At 35.9% G+C, this 22,312-nt stretch overlaps 1 protein-coding gene across 6 annotated transcripts in view; it reads right to left on the minus strand.

The window, feature by feature from the left end:
- Window positions 1-761, minus strand: part of LOC118198236 (uncharacterized) — an 82,510-nt gene extending 81,749 nt beyond the window's left edge. For all 6 annotated transcript variants that reach the window (XR_004759731.2, XM_035369901.2, XM_035369870.2 and 3 more), the window contains exon 1: window positions 657-761. Coding sequence is in view for 5 of the 6 variants with exons in the window: in XM_035369901.2 (XP_035225792.1) it covers window positions 657-717 (61 nt within the window). In the remaining variant the exon portion in view is untranslated. The remainder of the gene's footprint in view (window positions 1-656) is intronic.
- Between the last annotated feature and the right edge of the window lie 21,551 nt (window positions 762-22,312).

Genomic DNA, 22,312 nt, shown 5'->3' on the forward strand with positions numbered 1-22,312 from the left:
ATAAAATGTAATAAATATTATCCAACTGTAAAAGCCTATTGAATACTCATTAAATTTTTTTATTTGCCAATTTTTATTGAAAAGTTAGCAATGTATAAATTAAGACTCTCTCATGCACTTGTTTGACAAATAGTAGATTTTTCGGCTCTTTATAGTTAAAGCGGGAATTGCGCTTACTCACCAGAACTAGGAACCTTATTCGCCTAATCAGTAAACTGCAAATCTCAAATGCCATCAAAGGCTTATGTGTAGGCCGTTTCAGAACAAAGAACCGCATTTTTCACCTAACTTTATCACAGCTATAATAAAAAGTAATACCAAAAGCAGAATTTTATAATTAATTATAATGTTTGGGTGGTGCATAAAAAAAAATTTTCTTACGAAATTTACTTATAAAGAAAAATGTCTCATAAATGTATCATTCACTTTCTACTGATTTCTACAATAGGCCTTAATAAAATTTTATTCCGAAGAAAATAGAAAATGAGTTTACTAGCTGAAATTATTTATGATTTTTTGCACACACAGTTTATGTTTTTTACATACACGATTTTTGTGATTAATGTTATGATTCATGATGTACCAAAATTTTAATTATGCTTAGCTAAAAGTGTCATATAGAGTAAATAAGCAAATAAAATAATTTAGAGCAGAACCTTCTTCTAAAAGCTCATAATGATTGTGCGTATCTTCTGTCAAGATTTTTATGCTTGCCATTTACCGAATGAAACGTTTATAAACAGACAGACGTCTTCTTTGGCACCCGCTAAGTCTTTCTGCCCTGATGGGCGAAAATCAAGCTTAGGTGCGAAGGAAAAGTATATAGAAAGCTCTCTTTCCCTTAATTGCTTGAAACAGTGTTCTATCTATTGATAATAAGTTGCTCATTTACAAAACCATGTTGCGTCCAATTCTTAGTTATGCATGCCTCGTCTGGGCATACTCGTGCAAAAGTTTGAGAAGGCAGTTACAAGCTGCCCAAAACGGGGTATTGCGTATGATATGTAATGCCCCCTGGTACATTCGGAATAGCCAAATTCGTAAAGAGTTAAGAATAGAGGATCTTTGTGATTTTTATTGCCGCCTATCTAGGGCATTTTATAATAAACAGGAACTTCTGGACAATACTGTGGTTGTTAACTATTGTTATGATACTAGGGACCCCAATTTCAGTAAACGCCCAAGGGCGATCCTAAATGTTAGTAATATGTAATTTTGTATATGTCTTATGCAAATTTGTTGCTCAGATTCTTTATTGTATATTGTTCTTTTTTCCTCCTGATTGCATTTTGTTTTTACTAGTGGCACTAAGGCGTCGCACTTCGTATTTTGTTTCTCTTGTGTGTACATGTATTCTTCTGTGAAATAGTTGTTAAAAAAATAGTTAATTATGTATGGATTAGTAATTAGGTACTTAAGGAAAAAATATGTATTTAACTATTAGCAATTATGAATTTAAACTCTTACCCATTTAATTATTTAGCACATTCAGTTATATTTCTCATAATATGGCGCCCAGGCACCCTGGCACCCTTCAAATTCATTAAATTACATCACCACGGAGTGATGAATTAACTACGTATTGGCCGTCAAAAGATAGTAAAAGAGGTAATATGTCCTGCAGGCTAAAGAAGTTTGGAGACCCCTGCTATATATGAAGCAAATTCATAACATATAGAATACTTTCATATTATGTAAAAATTACTAAACTGACAGTGCTGATTAATGATAGCTTTCATTTTAATTTTAAATGCTATTTCTGAAAACAAACGTACATTGTGTGCATAGAATAAACACATTTTATAAGAAATAAAAGTTAACAAAAGAACACATAAAAAAAATCATGATCTCTCTAATTGATAAAGGTCAAATAAACTATGTTATTAAGTGCTTTAAAAATATCGCATCAGTTTACCTAATTTTTAACTATAAATGAACAGAAATTAATGCCTACACATAGCAAGTAAAAATTAATCTGATTATCAAATAATATTGATTACAAGCAATCACTACATAACAAAGAATTAACAAATAGAAAGAAATATTGTCCAGTTAACAAACAGTTTATGAATAACTAGCTTTTACATTTACATCGCTTTTAAATAGCATTTTTGTAAAACAAACTGCTAGTTTACGAAAACTGCTGGAGACAATATAATTCTTAAATGCTATAATGATAAAACTTAAATATTCAACAGATAGCATTAACTTCTTGCATGTTAAGAAGCAAATCTTGTTTAATGTCTCCTCCTATATGAATTATGTAATTTCCTAATTTCAAAATATTCGGTAACTGAAAATGTTTCAACCAAAAATTAAATAACACGTCTAAATATCAGTATAGCGTGAGCACTTTCACTACTAATTGCATTGAACACACATGCTAGGCCAAACGATCTTTACTCACCATAAAAGTTTTATTTATTCGAATTAATATGATTAAAAAAATTTTGATGAAAAGTACGTAATATGGACAATATAAAAATACTAACCCCGAATAAAAAGAATCCTTACTTACCAGAATGCGTTTCTTATACTGTCACGTTTGTTTTACTTGCAAATATTTTGTTACATTGCACAAATTCATAATAAAAATATGGTGCCAAGAGTTTGTATTTTAACATGAGCGAAAACTTCGCCAAAGATAGCAACACATAATTCTGACGTCAGAAATCCAGGGCAACGGTCAGCAACATCTATTGTCAAAAGGCAGCATTCGTAATTCTCAAAACTTACTCTTAAGCACCGCAGTTCAATGTATGTATATAGAAAGCTAGCTCGTATTTCAGAGGAGAGTACTAGTAATATAGAAGAAAAAAAGGGCCTATTGAAAGAAAAGGAAAAGAAGTAGAAAATTTCCTAAAAATACGATTGAGTCCATGAGTGTTATCAAAAGGGGAGGAGGTTGTGTTCATTTACAATAAACAGTGCTTCCCAGATATGTGCAGGGAGTGTGTTTGATAAAGCTGAATAGATATGATGATCGGAGGGAAATAAAGATTGATGGTCCAGTAACATAACAGTTAAAAGTGTAGTTGAGAAGCCAACTTCTGCTAAGATTCTGCCTCCATCGTTTGCGTTCGCAGCGCCTTTATGGATAATAAATAGAGTGTATGTGTCTAAACCCGAAAAACCTCTGATTAGAAATGTAACGCTAAGTATACATAATTAACTTAAATTTGAAATATATAGATGCCGTAGCATTATTATATACATAAACACATTTAGGAGATTAAATTTAAACATAAAAGGTATAATTCAAGAAGCTAGCCTAATGATATAAAAGTGGCATAGTATATATATCAATAAATATATATAAAAGCCATTACATATAAGAATAAATATCGTCACCATGGATAATGGCACTATAATAAGGGAATTTAGAATAATTTTGAGCACTAATGGGAAGACAAGGCATGCTAATATAAAAGAAACCCTTACGAGTAAATAACAGCTTTACGAACTACTCTTCATTTTGAGATCGCCGTTCATCGTCTAAAGCAGGGTTTCTTAAACTGTGGGTCGCGACCACAAAGGGGTTTGCGGACCTGCAACAGGGGTCGCCAAAAACTTTAGCAGTTTTGATATTTCTTTAACTTATTGTAATAATTTTACAATTACCAAATATTTTTACACAATGTATCTGAAAATAGACAAAGAGAAGATAATACAGACAAAGAAAAAAGCGAAAACGTTTCGACGCATTTTTTTTTATAATATAAACGTTCATTTTCCTTGCTTTTCACGTGACGCTGTCATTTCGTCTGTTACTTATTTAAAATGTTCACATTGTTCCATGTCTTAAAATTAAAAATTAAAGTTAACGACCTAAAAACTGCAATAGTATATTATAGTACAAGTGAAAAAATTGACAGTTTCTCTCACGCGTGTGCCGAATTTGCGCAATACTTATGGCGTCCCCCAAAATTTTTGTAAATAATAATGTTTACATCCTAGGTCCTGGGGTGTCGAGAAAAAATTTCAAGATAAAAAGGGGTCGCGACTGAAAAAAGTTTAAGAAACCCTGGTCTAAAAAACTTTTTACGCGCAATTACAGTTACTGTTTTTGCATCTCGATAACTTACGGCTAATAAAACTGGAAACAGTTTCAGGGAAATATTTTAAATTTAGCTCGAAACATATGAAAAATAATGACAGTAATGACGGTGGCCTGAATATTAAATAATTCTTAGGTTTTACTTGCAGGAAATAAATTATTTATTATCTGCATAAATCTGTTTTAATGAATTCTAAATAAATACGTGTCTCCGAGTGTTTATTTTTAAACGCTTTCGTTCAATAGCTTATGTAAAAAAAGGATCCGATTTAATTTTTCACGGCAGCTGTTAAGCATTCTAGTTATCATTATAAATTTCTTTTTAAAAACTTAATTTTCTGACAAATATGTCCTAAAATAATTTGCAGTGTCTAAGCAAGTGTTTAAACGATATAAATTACATCCGTCCATTCAATATATTTGAAATCAAATAAATTTAACCATGAGCATAGCTAGGATCCAAGTTAGCGGTGGAAACGACACCAGACTGAAAAATCTAAATTAGGATTGGACTCGAATACGCCCACGAGTGGCCGAATGAAAGAAGACAACTCAGTATTACTAGTTCGGTCCAAGGGTTCTGATGTCTATGAAGTGGCTGGCTGCAATGACTCTTTCGTGGCTTTCTTCAAGTATAGTGAAAAAATTTTCCTTAGATTCTCCTCCATGAAGATCCATGAAGATATGTCTTCTAAGCAGAAATCTCTCATGTGCTTTGTTATAAACGAGCAAATAAACAGAGGATTCAAATACATGAGTAACAGAAGTTAGTTCAGGAAATGACAATCGAAATAGTCAGGAAGTCCTAGAAGGGCTTAGCTCAGATTGAAGAAAAATTGCTCTAGTGCAGGGGTCGGCAACCTGCGGCTCGCGAGTCACATGCGGCTCTTTGGATGTGAAGCTGCGGCTCTTTAGTTTTATACGCAAATATTACTTATTTTATCAAAAAAAATTTAAAAATCATTCTGAATCGATTAATGATTATTAGGCACTGATTCTATCTCTCAGCCACTTGTACTGTCCGACCACGTATTTCAGATTTATGTAAACATCCAGTTTGGGGCGGAAGTGGGCATATCTATCAGTGATGTAGGTGTGAGTGCAGTATTGTAAGATAAAGCCCTAAACAACCCCCGACCTCTGAGAGGAAAAAATATCCGCGCTTTTCACCCACACCCCTTCAGTTAAACTGACCCATCTTGGCTCTCACCCAAACTACTCTCGCTAGTGTAGTTAGCCTTCACCGCACCCATCCCCCGTGACATGCGTAGTCACTGTCGTCAGTACGTCGGAAGCTCTCGAATGACGCCGTCGTCGGATGTTTCTATGTAGGTTTTAGTTCTCTTTCGATGTAAGACAATTTGGCGTCTTCACCAGTGCTTTGGCTGTGACGTATAGTTTGTTGTTTCAAGTAAAAGAGTTAGAAGCGAATTATCTTTATTACAGCTTCACCGCAAGCATGGCATCTACAAAAAAAAAAAAAAAAAAAAAAAAAAAAAAAAAAAAAAGAGAAGAACTGAAGAAGAGCATCGAGAATTCAATCGGGATTGGACGGAATCGTTCGCTTTCATTCTGCAACTCAGATAGCCTTCCGACTTGTCTCATTTTCCACGAAAAACTCGCACACAATAAGAAATCAAATTTAGAGAGACACTCCACTAAAAAACATGCTCGGTTTGCTAGTAAATATCCAGCTGGCAAAGAAAGAAAAAAGCTGTCGACGAACTCCAAAAGCGAAAGCAGCAATCTAGTTCCATGTTATGTAATTGGACGCAATCTATAAGTAATGCTAATCTGGCAAGCTTCGCTGTATCACTAGAAATTGCAGAAACAGGCAAACCATTTACAGATGGTGAGTATGTCAAAGATTGCTTCATACGTACATCTGAAGAACTGTTTCGTGATTCCAAAAACAAACCAGAAATCGTGAACAAAATCGAAGATTTGGCACTATCCGCTAAAACAGTACAACATAGAATAGCAAAAATGTCTTCAAATGTAACATATTTGCAATTCAACTTTCTTCTGCCTTATCACTTGTTATAGATGAGTCTCGCGACATAAAAGACACGACACAAGTTGGCCTTTTTGTCAGATATATGTCTTCCCAAGGTCCAAAGAGAAGAACTTCTAGGATTGCTACTGCTCTCGGGACAAACAAGAGGGGAAGATATAGCGAAAGCCGTGCAAAAATGCCTTGAAGACAATAAGATCGATTTAAATAAAATCGTTTCAATAGCAACTGATGGAGCCAGAAGTATGACAGGAAAAAATAAAGGGGCAACAACGCTTCTTCAGAGCAAAATAAACCACGAAAGTCTTACGTTTCACTGCATAATACACCAAGAAGCGCTTTGTGCCCAAACATTTCCGGCCGAAATAGTTGAGGTCATGATTTTGGTAATCAAGATTGTTAACAGCATCTTGTCAAAAGCACTCTACCATCGAGAGTTTAAAGAATTCTTAAACGAAATGGAGACTCAGTATTCCAACCTCCTTCTTCACAATAAAGTGCGATGGCTTTCCAAAGGTAAGGTGTTGAAACGTTTTGCTTTCTGCTTGAATGAAATAAATACATTCCTAAATTAAAAAGGCATTAATCACCCTGAATTAGAGAAAGACAAATGGTTGCAAAAATTTTACTTTATGATGGATATCACAGCGAAACTAAATGTGTGTGTGTTGAGTTATGGCAAAGCACACGAGGACTATCTGCCTAAGGGGAGGGATGCATTCGTGGAGGACTTTCTAAGGGAAATTGACTCGTATACACGTTACACATGGGGAAAACCACGAAAACGCCCATGCAGCCAGCCCGTTCCCGGGATTCGAATCTCGGACCGAACTACCAGTGTTCAACGACTTTACCGCTCGGCCGCTGGTGTGAGCGAAACTAAATGAGCTGAATCTAAAACTGCAGGGAAAAGGAAACCCAGCCTATTTTTGGTAGAAAAATTGGTTTTTTTTTTATGATTGGATTATTGGGTTATTTAATTATGGCAAAGCACACGAGGGCTATCTGCCTAAGGGGAGGGATGCCTTCGTGGAGGACTTTCTAAGGGAAACTGGCTTGTATACACGTTACATATGGGGAAAACCACAAAAACACCCATGCAGCCAGCCCGTTCGCGGGATTCGAACCACGGACCGAACTACCAGTGTTCAGCGTCTTTACCACTCGGCCGCTGGTGGGCTTTGTTTTGAAGAAAAATTAATTATTTTTGCAGAAGATATTCAGAGCGTTAAATTAGTTCATTTTCAATTTCTAAAGCGATATCGCGATAAAACCAGTGCAACTGTTGACACAAATTACTTCAGCACAGTTATAAAAAAATTAAAGATGAATTTGCTGACAGATTTGAGCAATTCAAAACCAACAAAGCCACTCTAGCCTTCATAGTAAATCCTCTCACCACAAATAGTAATGAAATCCACATTGAGCCATTTGGAATTGATACTGGATCTCTAGAAATGCAATTGATCGATTTTAAAAGTAAAGCTTTGTGGAGTGGAAAATTTACAGAGTAGAAAAGCAAGTTGGAAAAGTCAGAGGTCCAGAAAAGTATTTACGTAAGGCAACAAAAGCGGACAATTTTAAAAGAAATGCCGCGAGTTGAGGCACTTATATTCGACGCATGGAATAGTCTTCCAGATTGCTACAGTGAGGTGAAGAAGTTGGAATTTGGAGTGCTGACTATCTTTGGATCGACATATTCGTGAGAGCAAGCGTTCTCTTGCATGAATATAATTAAAAGTAAAGTAAGAAGCCAACTCACAAATAAAAATTTAGAGTCGTGTTTGAAACTAAAAACAACAAATTATGAGCCAAATTTATCCAAACTTTCTTAAACCATGCAAAGCCAACGCCCCCATTGAATTTGTTTGCTCAGATGTATGTTATTATTATTTTTTAAATTTTAAGTGCAAGTTATATTGTTTAGTAAAGTTTAAATTTTCTACCTGAATAACCACGCGAAACCATCGCTCCCACTGAATTTGTTTGCTCAATTGTTTGTTAATGAAGTACAAGTTAGTGTTGTAAGTAAATGTTTAATAGTTTTAATTTTTTACTTAAATAATAAGTAATTATCTAATAATGCCATATATATATATTATCTAATTTATTGTGAAAAACACTATTTTATGTATGAATAAATAGTATTTTTTCTTATGAATAGATACTTTTTCTTATGAATAAATAGATTATTCTTTTATAATCAAAAAATTTTATTTATGCGAGTACTATTTATTGTTGGCAAGAAAAAATTTTGTGGCTCTTTAGAAACTTTGAAATATTGTAAATTGTAATTTTTGACTCTTCCGACTCAAAAGGTTGCCGATCCCTCCTCTAGTGTAAGTTAATAAAAAAAAAAAAAAACTCTCTTTTGTATTTCCTTCTTTATCTCTATTTCTGTAAGTTCAACAATCAGCTTAGTCCAGGGGTTCCCAACCAGTGGCACGCAAGAGAAATATAGGTGGTACGCAAAGAAGCAAAGAATTTTTGACTATTAAATTCGAAAATTTAAATCCCCAACATCCTGATCGAGTTTTTTTCTCTAACACTCGTAAATTTATGGGATCTGTGCTTTGTTCAAGGTCAATAGCCGCTTATAGACTTTAGCAAAAGGAGAGGTCTATCTGTCTGCATGGCAGTTTTCGTGGTTCTTCCATCTTGTACGTTTCACAAATATTCTTTTAGCCTTAGACATAACAAAATACACTGGTGTGCAAAAATAAAGGACGAGACGATTTTTTCAATATAACTTTGTACAAAAGCTTTCCAAATCAACACATTTAATACCGTAAGATCCAGGGCCAGATTACCAATTAGGCACAGTAGGCACGTGCCTAGGGTCTACGAAGGCCAAAGGGCCTACGAAGGCCAAAGGTCTTAGGGCTTTGAAAAAAAATATATTGAAATAAAAATACCCCAAAAACTTATAAACATTTTTATATTATTATATAGTGAAGGTCAAAATAATATATGTAAATACAAATACACAAAAAATACGAATACAAAACGTTTGGTTTACTAAGTAGATCCTAAAATAACTCCTTTTTTCGGGATTTTGACACAGCGAATTCGTGTATTATATCTTCAAAATTAATGCCGCGAGCGACATCACTTTCAATACACAGAAAGCCCAGTGACGAAATTCTCTCTTGACCCATAGTTGAACGCATAAAATTTTTTATAAGCTTCAACTTGGAGAATGATCTTTCTCCTTCTGCATTCGAACCCAATATCGAAAGGTATATGCGCAATGCAATATTAACATTTGGGAAACTTGACACAAGTTTATCCTTTATTTGTAATTTGATGAGATCCGTTATAGAGGTGGTTTTGGGGTACAAATTTGAAAAAATCAAATACTCATCAACAAAGTTTTCTTCTAAGTCAGACGGATACATTTTTACCAGAGCTTGAGCCTTAACCTTGATAATGTCCTCGGTCAGTGTATTATCCGTAAGAAAACTAAATGTGTCATAAAGGCTGGTATACGCAGTGCGTCTCTTTGTCATTTCAGCGCAAAGCACATCCAGAACAATAAAAAAAACATTAATCTTAAAGGAATCTTTGGCACTGCGAGAGGGAGTCTCATCTGGCCCTTCATCGAACTGTCGTTTTCTCTTACGAACTCTAGTTTCGGATTCTTTAAATTCTGAATCTGGTGCAAGGGCTTTTGCCTTAAGATAATAGCTATTATACATGTCCTCAGTTCTGCAGTGAGATAAATATTGAATTAAACTGTCGTAAAGTCGCACCATCGTGTTAAACTCGATGCCAGGTTCTTGAAGAGATTTATTTACAATATCGACGTGTTTTAGTAGATCTTCCCAAATAACTGTGAGTAATACCATCTCCAAAGTATTCATTTGATGGATTAAGGTTTGTGCCTCAATCACTGTTGTAGGTTTCATACCTTCACTAGTTGAAATATTTGTAAGAATACCACGTATATCATCATAATGGGCACATAATGTTTTTACAGCCTCATAACGTGCTGACCATCTGGTCTCTGAAAGTCAAATTTTACTTCCCAAAGACCTTAGTTTAGACCATCTTTGAGGGGACGCTGCAAAGAAATTGTAGAGCGATTGCAAAATTTCAAAAAATTTTACAGCTTCTAAGCAGCTTTCTGCCGCCGCTGTGCCAACTAGATTAAGACTATGAGCTCCACATGGTGAATTAACGGGGGCGCAGCCCTCAGCCCACCCAACCAAGAACACTTGGTCAAGAGCTCCACATGGTATCCAAGTGGCTGCGCTGTTGATTTCCCTAAATCTAGTTTGTACTCCCGAATACACTCCGTTCATATTAGCCGCATTGTCATAAGACTGACATCTGCAAAATTTTGGGTCTATTCCCTGATTTTCTAAAACTGAAATTAGAGTGTCAAAAAGATACTTGGCATCATGTTTTTCTATTTTAACAAACATCAAAAATCTTTCATATATATCTCCAGTTTTTGAGACATATCTAATAACTATTGAGAGTTGATCCGTATGGCTAACGTCAGGTGTATAATCCACAGTGATTCCATAATACTTGGCTTCTTTGATTTCTGTAACTATTTTTTCCAATACTTTTGACCCCAGTAAAATTATTAGTTCTTCATACGTTGTGGAGGATAAATATGATACTTTTCCGCGGCCTGGATTACCGTATCTTCTTACATGTTCTTCTAAAAACGGATCAAATTTGGCTAAGAGATCGATACACCCAAGAAAATTGCCATTACTAGGATCACCATGTATTTCATTATCGCCTCTAAACGCTAGTCCCCTTTCGGCCAAAAACTTAATTACTTCCACTACTCTTCTTAAAACCGTTGTCCAATATGTGCTTTCTTTTTCCTTGACAATATCAAACGTCTCATCAATTTTTCTAGTTTGTTGGTAGTTCACTAAAGCAGAAATAGATGCAAAATGTTCTTTTGACACTTCATGACTTGAAATTCTCGAATGTGCGTTTTTCCAGTCATTAAAGCCTGTAAGGAATTGGTTACACAGGTTTGGATTTCCAGGTAGGTCCGATTTGAACAAAATACATTTATAACAAAAAAACTTGCCAGTAGATTCGGAAAATATCAACCAGTCCCTTTTTATAATATCATTGTTGTTCAGTTTTCTGAAAAAATAATCTTGTGATGGACATCTCATTATTTCGCCAAATTTAGTGGCGTATAACTTAAAATTTATATCCAATTTCTGCACAGGGTGATTACGAGAGAAGTAATCGATAAGATCTGCGCTTATGGTTGTCCACCGTGCTGGATCAGAACTGAAAATACTTGAGGCTGATGTTGTTGGTAGTGATTCAGGCACCACCTGCTTGGAAGCATCGTTAAAATTTCGTAAACCCCCGTCAGCCTCGTCTTCTGTGACAGTCTCAGTTTTATTGGTTGAACATTCTTGCGAGTCCCAACAAGCCTCAGCTTCTTTAGGTCTAACCTCGATCGAGGAAATATCTACCGCATCTGCATTATCTTCTGTCTCCTTAGAAATGTTAACATATTTCAATAAAGAAACTTTAATTTTACTAAGCGACTCACTCACTTTCTCTTTCTTTTTGCGTTTTTCATGTCCACTTTGGTGTTTTCTTTTATATCCATCAGACATTTTTCGCTAAAAAAAAATATTTAAAAAAAGCTTTTATAAATTGCGTTTAAAAGTTTAAAATAATTTTTTAACTTTCTGATATACCATAATAAAAGCGATGGGCACGCACAAACTAAAATTTAAACTTGTTTTCTCCTTCTTCTCGTCACCTTTAAATATACATTTTAGTTTGCGCCCGTCGCTTTTATTATGCTATCAGAAAGCTAAAAAGTTATTTTAAATTTGTTAAGTAATGCATTTTAAACTTGTAAAAACGAAACCCGGATTTACGAGTATGGATTAAAATTAAGCTATTCCAAAGGTGATTTGGACTGTACTATTTCTACGACTACTACTGGAGATTTTTTACAATAGTATGGCCAAACCACCCCATAGTAGGCCTACTCAAAGTTCCTTGCATTGTGCTGCATTCTACGGCGGACTATTATACTAATAAGAAGTGATAAAATGAAAATTCTATTATTTATAATGGAATGAAGCAATATTCCAGAATCAAAAACTAGGTTGAAATAAGTAGAGTATAAAAACAACTTTCCTTTACTTACCTTACTTATAATAAATTTAACTTCCAGTTTTTAAACTAAAGATTGACTTGGGGTTGAGCATGATTAAATACAAGCACAGGCATACACGCTCTATCGTTGTGTTTACATATTAACTTATTACACAACTGAGCTACTAAAACAAAAGACCTTAGCAGCAGGGAAAACCTCTCGATCGCGCGCAAGCGTTTGGTAGTAGGCATGGAAACGTGGCCAACTGTGTCAAACGCATGTGCCCGTCCGAGAGGTTTTCCCGGCGGCTAATGTCTTGTCATGTTCATGTACTAAAACCCTGGAATTCTGCATGGAATTTGGTAGATATAAAAGTTGCATTGTTGCAGATAAACTCAATTCTGGAATTATGGCTATTGAAAATGGCTCTATGAAAAATAAAAACATTAAAATCCCAAAATAAAATAATGTTATTTTACCGCATCATCACATTTTCGGATTTATATCTACAACAAAATTATTACTTAATATTAGCGGTCAATTTCAGTTAAAAAATGTTTATTATTTCGGGGCCTACGCTGCTGGAGTGCCTAGGGCCTACGACACCCTTAATCCGGCCCTGGTAAGATCCCCAATACGTAAGGACATGAGTAATGTAAGCAACACTTACCAAAAGAGAAATCAGAGGGATAAAAAGAAGCTTTATTGAAGAAGTAGCATGGAGCGCAATGCGACTGAAGGCCGAAACATCCCTGTGATGGGTGTCCAGCAACAAACATCCGGTCTTTAATAGAGGATATGATCTCCCCTGACTGTTAGGCAGGTTTCACAGCGTCTGCCCATGCTGAGAATGAGGGTGTCAATGAGTTGTTGAGGCATTGCTGCCCATTCGTCTTGCAGCGCCAATCGAAGCTCGTTACTGGTGGTAAGGTACGAGCTCCCAAGCGTCTGCCTAGAAAATCCCATACATGCTCGATGGGATTGAGATCCGGAGATCGTGCCGGCCAATCCATACGTTCAATATCCTCACTCTCTAAGAGCTGTTCGGCAGCTACTGTGCGATGACATTGTCGTCCATGAAAACGAACTGCGGACCCATAGCGCCTCTAAAAAGACGCACATATGGAAGAAGAATCTCGTTACAATAACGGGTCCCGTTGACTGTACCTGCGTCGAAGATGTGAAGGTTTGTACGACTACCAAGCATGATGCCTCCCCAAACAAGAACACCGCCACCTCCATACCTGTCCCTTTCAATGATGTTCCAGGGATGATTGCGGCTTCCCCGCTCTCTCCAGATGAATATGCGATGAGAATCGCTACTCAGACTGAATCTGCTCTCATCTGTAAAGAGTACTCGTCCCCATTCATTGTCCCTCCAATTCCGGTGTTCCCGGCACCACAGAGAACGCCTTCTCCAATGGGCAGGCGTTAGAGGTACACACCGTAAAGGGCGTAGTGCAAACAGACCACCACCGTGCAGTCTTCTGGCCACGGTAAAACGCGATATCGGTCGTCCAGTCGCCTGTGTCGTGTGTCTAGCGATTTCTCCCGCTGTCTGCCGCCTGTTTCTTCTGGCCTGTAAGGCTATATACCGGTCATCTGCGGGTGTGGTTCCTCCTCGTGGACGACCACTACTAACCCCCCCGGATAGCTGTTCCTGTAGTTTGAAATTGTCTCCAAAGTCGTGAAACGAAGTTGTGAGCAATTCCGAACTCTGCAGCCCCACTTGTCACACTGCGGCCTTCCTCCAACTTCCCAATGATTCGACCTCGGGTAAAAGCATCCAGATGTCGTCTAACAGATTGATTATTCTCCGTTTCTCGCTGAGGCAGCAACTCGGTGTGATTTTAACTGCTATACGGCGTGCAATCTCTTTGCCAGGAATACTGATCTTACACCGACAACATGCTTTATACTACTCAGACACTCCGCCATTACGTCTACCTGCATATCTGCGCATGTGCTACCGTACATCACCTTACTTAATCTCCTGATTGGTCTTTCTGTCCGCTCTGTCTCTTCGTTCAGCTGATATGCTAATTTTTCGACTTCGTCCTTAATTTTTGCACACCAGTGTATGTCATAAATGATGTTTTTAAAAGTAGTGATAGAAATGAATGCTGTATTTAATAGAAAATAAAAATAGGTTCCTATGAAAAACATAATAGTATCTCATTAATTCTCTTAGAGTTTATTGATTTATTAGCATGTTAGCACTTTATGTCGCCATTTCCGGGCTCATGTTGCTCCATTTTCAATGATAATCATTTTTTACCTCGGTCTGCTCTCTCTGACAGCAGGTATTTTGTCTTCTTGTTGCTTTGTATTCCTTACCTTTCTACGTGATTTGAGAATATCGTCGTCTGTTTTTGAAGAACTCCTAATATATTGTGCATTTAAATATTTGTGAAAAAATAATAAAACAAACCTAGATTTTTCAAAATTTTAAAATAGCTAGGATTGAGTAACCGGAAAAGTGACAATTCACAGGTCATGGATCCAGGACAATCTACTAGCACTAAGAATATTGAAAATAAAAAATATATATATATATATATATATATTTCTAGAATATATAATGAAAGTTATTTATCATTTGGGATTTATTTGGAATGGAGATGAAATGGACCTTCAACTTCAATGTGTTTGCGTTGAACTATTATCCAATCAAAGTATGAAATCATCGTTTCTTAAAAGACATCTTAAATCTAAGCATGCCAATTTAAAGCATAAATCTGAAGAATATTTTAAGAGAAAATTATTGGAGTTCAAAAATAGTAGACAAATAATGAAAGGTTTTGTTACTTCAAGTGAAAAAGCTTTAGAAGTTAATTACCTGGTAAGCCTAAAAATTGATAAGACTGGGCAGGATAAGACTATTGGAGAAAACCGTATATTACCACCAGCTAAAGATATCGTTTTAACATTATTCAACGAAAAAGCAGCTAATGAGCGCAATAATATTCCTTTATCAAATGATACAGAATTCCAACTTGAAACTGAAATTGAACTGAAAGTCAACGAATTCATGAAATGGCAAATTCCATAAAAGACACCTATTCAAAAAATAAAACACTGATTATTTCGCATTGCAATTGGATAAAGTACTGATATAACGAACTTCAGATTCACGTATTCAGATTTTCTTTTCTTTCTAGCCCAGAAGGGCTATTAACTTCGTTTTGGCATTTTGCGTTGAAAACGTAAATGTTCGCTTCATTTTCTCAAATTGTTGCATCCAAATATTATCGCCCTGTGTTATTTTAAAGAAATTAAATAATGAAGAATCTGCGTAAATGTAGGTATATTTATCGCATTTTGATTCGTGGGGTACCTAGAGCAATCAAATTCTGAATAACGTAATCCTCCACCGAATATGGCCATCTGAAAGCCCTAATTTGGAATTTGGAATTTCTTTTATTATTAATTTCCTATTTTGTAAAACTTTAACAAATTTTTTATTAACAAACTATTTCAAAGCGAGCAATGGCAACAGAGTACGGAAAAAGACATTTTTAGCTCCGGCGCGCGAGACTGCGTATCGGAAATTCTAAAGATATGCTCTTTTAAATATTTTGTGATATTGTTGTTGAATAGAATTTTATGGTTTAAGTGCGAAGAACATGATATTTAATAAACAAAACATTAGAAAACGGCCTTTTGGGCGTAATAAAAAATCTGAAAGGTTTCAGATTTTTTTTTTTTTATTGGTATTCAAAAATTTAAAAATAATCATTGTAAAATATAGTCATGGTACTAAAGGTTTTCAATTTTTGTTTATATGATACGCGTTATTCAAAAGGTTGAGAACCGCTGGCTTAGTCCATTTAAGCGATTATCACTGTTGAGCGCAGTTAAGATTTTTACAGGACGCAAACTATTAAACAGAGCTCAAAAGTGCTCGTAGTACATCGATAAAACAAATAAAAACAGCAAATAAACAAACAAATAAAAACAGCATGTATCATTTGCAAGGAAAACAATCGTTGTTTCTTTTAACCCGGCGGAAGTCGCACCATAAAAAGTTACTAGAGTGGGCGCGTCTAAGTTTCATTGCATCTCTAATACACAATGCTTATTTTATTTCTTTACACTTTGAACGAAATACTTTCATGTGTTCTTGGCACAGAATGTTTTCACATTTTAAACATTGCATTCACGTTCTTCTGTCCTTGGCGCGAGGGCAAAAATTTTATCACATCTTTTATACTTAGTTGTTTCAAATTTCGTGTATTCGTTTTAATTCTTCGTCGAAACTTTTGCTTTTGTTTCGCATGCAGTACTTCAGTTTCTTGGTAAAGTTTTAATCTGAGATCCTTGTTCAATACTTTTTTTCATTAATTGTAATGCTAAGTCCTTCAAAAACAGACTTCTGTTTCTGGTTGGTGGATTAGCAGTTGAATGTAATATAATTCAAGCATTTATTGCAGCAATATTCAGTGCAGGAAAGAAAATTACCATTGGCCACCTCCTTGTTATACTGGCAATTGAATAACTAGCTGACATTTCATTCCCCATATCCACTGCTACTTTAGTCATATTATAAAAACATATAATTCCTGATGTTTTATTTTCTCCAATAGTACCATCTATAGTACGATAGTTATATAATATTGAAAGCATAAGAATAGTTTTTCCTTTTTTTTTTAGGAACATTAGGAATTAATGTTTTATCTTTTGCGAAACCAAAAACAGTGTAGAAAATATTCCTAGTTTCATCTTCAGTTTCCGAAATGCAATCTTCATCGCTTTCAAATATTTCTAATAAATCTCACAGGCGTTGCATCTTCAACTCATAGGGAATCATTCTTTTTACCATAATGAGGTTAGAAATTTTTAAGAATTTAATGTCAAGTACTTTAAAATCACTTGCGAGTAGAAATATTTACTGTTACACTCTAGAAATAAATTTCTGAACTAAATATTCAGTCAGAAAAACACTTACGCGGACAGGCGCGTGGGGTGTGTCATACCCCAGTTCCAACAAAATACCGATAAATCTTTTTCTGAAACACACAGGCAAAGAAAAAGCGGTTCTGAAAGTCAACCACAACTAGAAACTCAGCTACTGAATGCAGCACAGAATTTTAGTTTCACAAGTTAGGAATATTTCACTTTTATGTAGGGATGGGGTATGATACACCCCACGCGCTTTCCCGCGGGTTAACAAGTCTTTCAATGTTAACTCTATCATATTATTCAACTTTATTTTCTCGTCTATCCAAAAATTGTGCCAAATTTCTATCTCACCATAAATTTTCTAAACCATAAAAATCACGAAATCATTCACTTTTTACTAAGATTTGCTGAGATATGTGAGATGATTGATGTTGATTTGAGAGATGTGAGATGAAGGGTTTTTCTAAACTCGTCATCTGACATCTCTTAAATTAAACACAGGGGCAATAACATTAAAAACAAATGATCGCTGAAAAATTTGTCCTCCGCTCATGATATTCAAGAATCGAAAAAAGACATTTTTAAAAGTTTAAAGTTTATGTCAATGAACATATTAAGGATTTAAAAGAAATTTCCACATTATTAAGAGAAGCAGGTTTAAAAGTAAATGCAGCCAAAAGTAAATTTGCAGCAAATATGCTTAGGTACGTAGGCTATAAAATTTCTCAAAGGGGTATACAATTTGAAGATTCGAAAATAATTGCAATAAAGAACTACCGCCACCAAAGACAGAGAAGAAACTAGTCTCATTTTGGGACATGTATTCTTACTATAGAACATTCATAAAGGATTTTGCATAGATAGTCGAATGGCTGTTAAAACTAAAGCGAAAGAAAGTATGGTTTTCTCGGTCAGCTAAGGCTAATGCGGCTCTTGAGAAGTTAAAAACTGCGTTAGTATAAGCGCCGACTTTAAATTTCCGGAGAAGGACAAAAACATTGAAATTCCGGCGGTTGCCTCGGTTTATACTGTAGGCGCTATTTTGATGCAAAATGGTTAGCCGTAGCTTATTTTTCTAAAACTTTCAATTAAACTCATCGTAAGTGCACGGCTACATAGACAGCTGTACTTTTAACCGTGCAGAAGTTTAGAGTATATTTTGGCAAGGCACTGATAACTATATATTCGGATCCTGCTAGTGTGGGTCGATTATTCTCCGGAAAAAAATTGCCCCGCGGTTAACCAGATGGGCCTTAAAAATACAAGAATACAACTTAATAATCAAACATACACCCGGAAAAGATAATGTTCTGGCTGATGCTTTATCACGAATAAAATTAGACGAAGAGGACAAGGAAATAAAATGTTCTAGGTTAACATCGAAAATCTTGGGCTCTCGCGTGTCATTGCTGAATTAGAAACTGATCTAGAATCTAGTTTTATTTAGGAATATCTTGGGCTCTCGCGAAAGTGTCATTGCTGAATTACAAAATAATCTAGAATCTAGTCATATTTATGAATATTTAGCATAGTAGCTATTAGAAGCAGAGCAGAAAATTGTGAGATAATTCATAATCTCTTATTTTATGTTAAAGTAACAAATGAGAATGGTGAATTAAGACCGTTTATCCCAGCCAGTTTGCAGCTTAGCATTTTTCAAGAATTACATGATGCACCTAATGCAGGTCATCTTGGCATTAAAAAACGCACAAAGAGTACACGAGACGCTCTTTTTTCCTCCACTTCAAAAATTTCTTCCGGAATAAGTCAGGTTCTGCCATACATGCCAATCACTTAACGAAATAAATTATATCCCGTCTAGGTTTACTAGGTTCGTATCCAAAAAGTGAAAGCAATGAAAATAGATGTTTACTCGTTATTGTCGATCACATCTCGAAATGGTTAGAAATAGTCCCCCTTAAAAAAGCCTCAGTTAAACCCGTATCTGATTCTTTTCTAAATATATATATCTTAAAATATGGTGCACACCTGAGAGTTATATCAGACAACGGTCCTGTGTTCATTAGTGAAATTTTTGAAGATCTATGGGCTTGGCATACCCGACTTAATGATGGTCTCTTATCGGCCAAATTCTAACATCGCAGAAGGCGTAAATAGAAATGTAGTGAAAATTATTCATGGCTATGTAAAAACGTACCACCGTCGCTGGGATGACTCCGTGAACCAGTTGGCTTTTGCACTAAGCGCACCTAAACACAACAGTACCGGAAAAACTCCGTCAGAATTATTTTTGGAGACGAAAATAATTAATCCCTTGGACAGATTGTTCTTTATGCAGAAAAGTGAGGCAGAAATTAAATTAACTGACATTCAGAAAATGATTAACAAAGCAGTAAAAAATTCGGATATTGCAAGAGCAAACAAAAATTATACTATGATAGAAAAAGAAAGAACTTTAACTTTAAAGCCGAGGATAAAGTGTTGAAAATAAAACATTCGTTGTCTTGCGTGCCACAAGAACAAAATGACAAATTTTATCCACGATTCGAAGGACCTTTCACAATACAAAAAAATCTGTGGTGTGGTATGCTACTTAAAAAGCAATAGTGGAGAGAACATTACTACTAACGTAGATCAAGTCAAAACATATCACAAACGTACATCAAGTCAAAACATATAAAGTAAAACATATAGTCAAAATATATCAAAACACCGTGCTGACGTACAAATGTTCAAAGATGATATTTTGCAGGAATCAACCTTTTGGCGGAAAGGAAATACCAACGCTAAAGACGAATGATGGACCTTCTACGTCAAAGATGGTAATTTCAGAAAAAAAAAAAGGAAGGAGTCCAGAGTGGTGAAAACAGAAATCAAATGATGTAGACACGAGGAGCCATAAGGAAACAGGTGACAGCAGAGCCAGACACCCGGACGGCTTTCTAAGACTATTCGATTGTCAAAAGAAATTAACACAAACAGCCCGGGGCAAGCGCGAAAGAGGTACAAATCAACAACAGTCCGAAGTAAAAGTGAGCCAACAGCAAAATACAGCGAACGGCTAAAGGATAAGCAGCATCAGTCAAGGAACCTCCGATCTGGATTATAACTGAAAAGAAAGAAGGGCATTGAACGTACTGTTCAGCAGTATGCGCGACGGAAGCGACCGTTAGAACAACCTTCCGACCAACCGGCCCAGCGCAAAATGTTCTTTTGGAAGCAGCGGACCCCCTTCTGCGAACTAAGTCAACATTTTCCAAAGAGCCGATGGACAAGGAAGAGCAGTTGCGTTCCAACACAGAGACTACTGGTCCGGCAGATCAGCGAGTTTCCTCCTTGAGACCAATCTTTACAAAAAAGGATAGCCGACTTCCCCCCCCCAAAAAAAAACAACCCTAAAAATGCAGATTTAAGTTTACTCTATTTAAATTTATTTTAACTTTAAAAGCGAAGTTGGCTTAAAATATTTCTTTAGTTGTTGTCTCGATAGCGGACAATTTTATTTTTGTGCTAAACAAAAAGCTTTATGAATTTCTAGCACTTTATTTTTAAGTTAAATAAGAAGGAGATGTTCACTTTTAGTCTATGAGACGGAGTTAGGAAATGTTTCAATTTAGCGGAGTAACTTCGTTACTCTTTAATCTGGAAAATTTTGTTGCATGTAATTAATATGAAATTGTTTTCAGCAAAGGCAAGTACAAAAAATTTATATATAACAGTTTTTGTGAATTGTATTAATGCCATAAATATTCTTGCATTCTTTTAAAAGGAAATAAATGTGCATGGATGAAAGATTTAAGTCAACCTAATAATCGAATGCACGCTAAAAATAAAATACAACTTGAGAATGCATGAAAATTAAAGTTAGGCTCTCCAGTCAGCAACAAGTTAATGTTCATCAGAATTAGCCCCTCAGGACTGAGTGTTGAACATAGGGTGTAATTCTGAGGTCTCGGAAGTCTAGATGCTATCAAGTAGGATATTGGTTAGAAGAAAGTGTTGTACACGTTTTACATGAACACACGCTCTCATATCAGTACACGATGCTAGAAAGCAGGGGTGGGTTTTAAAGTTTTGAAAAAAATGTCATGAGTAAAAGTTCCCCTACGTGAATGTTAAATGAAATACATCTAATTGGGTGAAAAAAGAAGCTAAGTAAACATGTTAAATGTATGCAACTCGCTCTGAAATATTTTCCTTTCAGGTCCCTGGAAAGAGTCGACACAAAAAAGTTTAGAAATTGTTATGGAAGCGGTTACGATGTTTCGTCTGTAAAAATTTAATTAAGAAAAGTTAATACTTAAAATTTGTGATTAGATTTAAAATTTAAATATCTTTTTCAAGGCTCGTTTAAGCTTTTTTATGCAATAGTTAAATTCTGGAGGGGGAAGATGTAGGATTCTGTTTGGTTGTACTAACAGTTATTTTAATTTTTGAACCTTTTCTGAAATCTCTTATTTCCCTCGCATTTCCTCGCCAGGATTCAAATTAAGTAGGTGAAGAGTACTTAAACGGTTGAAACAAAAAAGTTAGACAGAGCGTGATTTCACTTGTGAAGTGCACGTTTGCTATTTTGTTCTCCACCAATTAATTTTAGTAGAGGTTATACATTCTGGCCGCCTAGATAGTACACCACCCGAAATTGAAAATGTGACACCAAGAAGGAGTGGCACCAAAATTATGCAAATTTAAGGGTAGACGCACGTCATTGAGTTATGTGAATGATGTGAAATGAGCAGTTCTCCAGCACACGTTGGAAAAGCTACAAGGGAAGGGAACTACAGAATGTTCCATTGTCGTGCCGTTATTTCTGCTAGGGAAGTCATCGTAGAAAATTAGCTCTTGTCTCAGAGGACGCGTGTAATACCAAAGAATGCCATGCTGTCGTCAACGGAAGCAAGGCGAGTTAAGGAGGAGCATGGTGATCAGACTGAGAAGGGCAGGTTGTTCCACATGGCAAATCTCAGTTGACACACGCTTAGACGCGTCCACAGTGCACCGGCTGTGGCGACGATATCTGGAACAAAAAAATGTGGTAAGTTTGATGGTATCTGTGCAGCCTAAATAACGTCAAGACGCGTGGATCGATGCATCAGCTGACAAGCGGTGACGCACCTGCAAGCCACTTCTACCTCCATTCTGCAGCATGTTCAAGACACCTTAATGTTCCCATATAAATCAGAACCATTTGCCTTCGATTGGTGGCTAGTGGCCTGTACTCGGAGCGTCCGTTAAGAAGACTGTCATTGACTCCACATAATAGAAGCCAAAGTCA

This window comes from Stegodyphus dumicola, chromosome 1, assembly GCF_044657685.1.
Source record: "Stegodyphus dumicola isolate Sdum_Otavi_A_Nest chromosome 1, ASM4465768v1".
NCBI lineage: Eukaryota > Metazoa > Arthropoda > Arachnida > Araneae > Eresidae > Stegodyphus > Stegodyphus dumicola.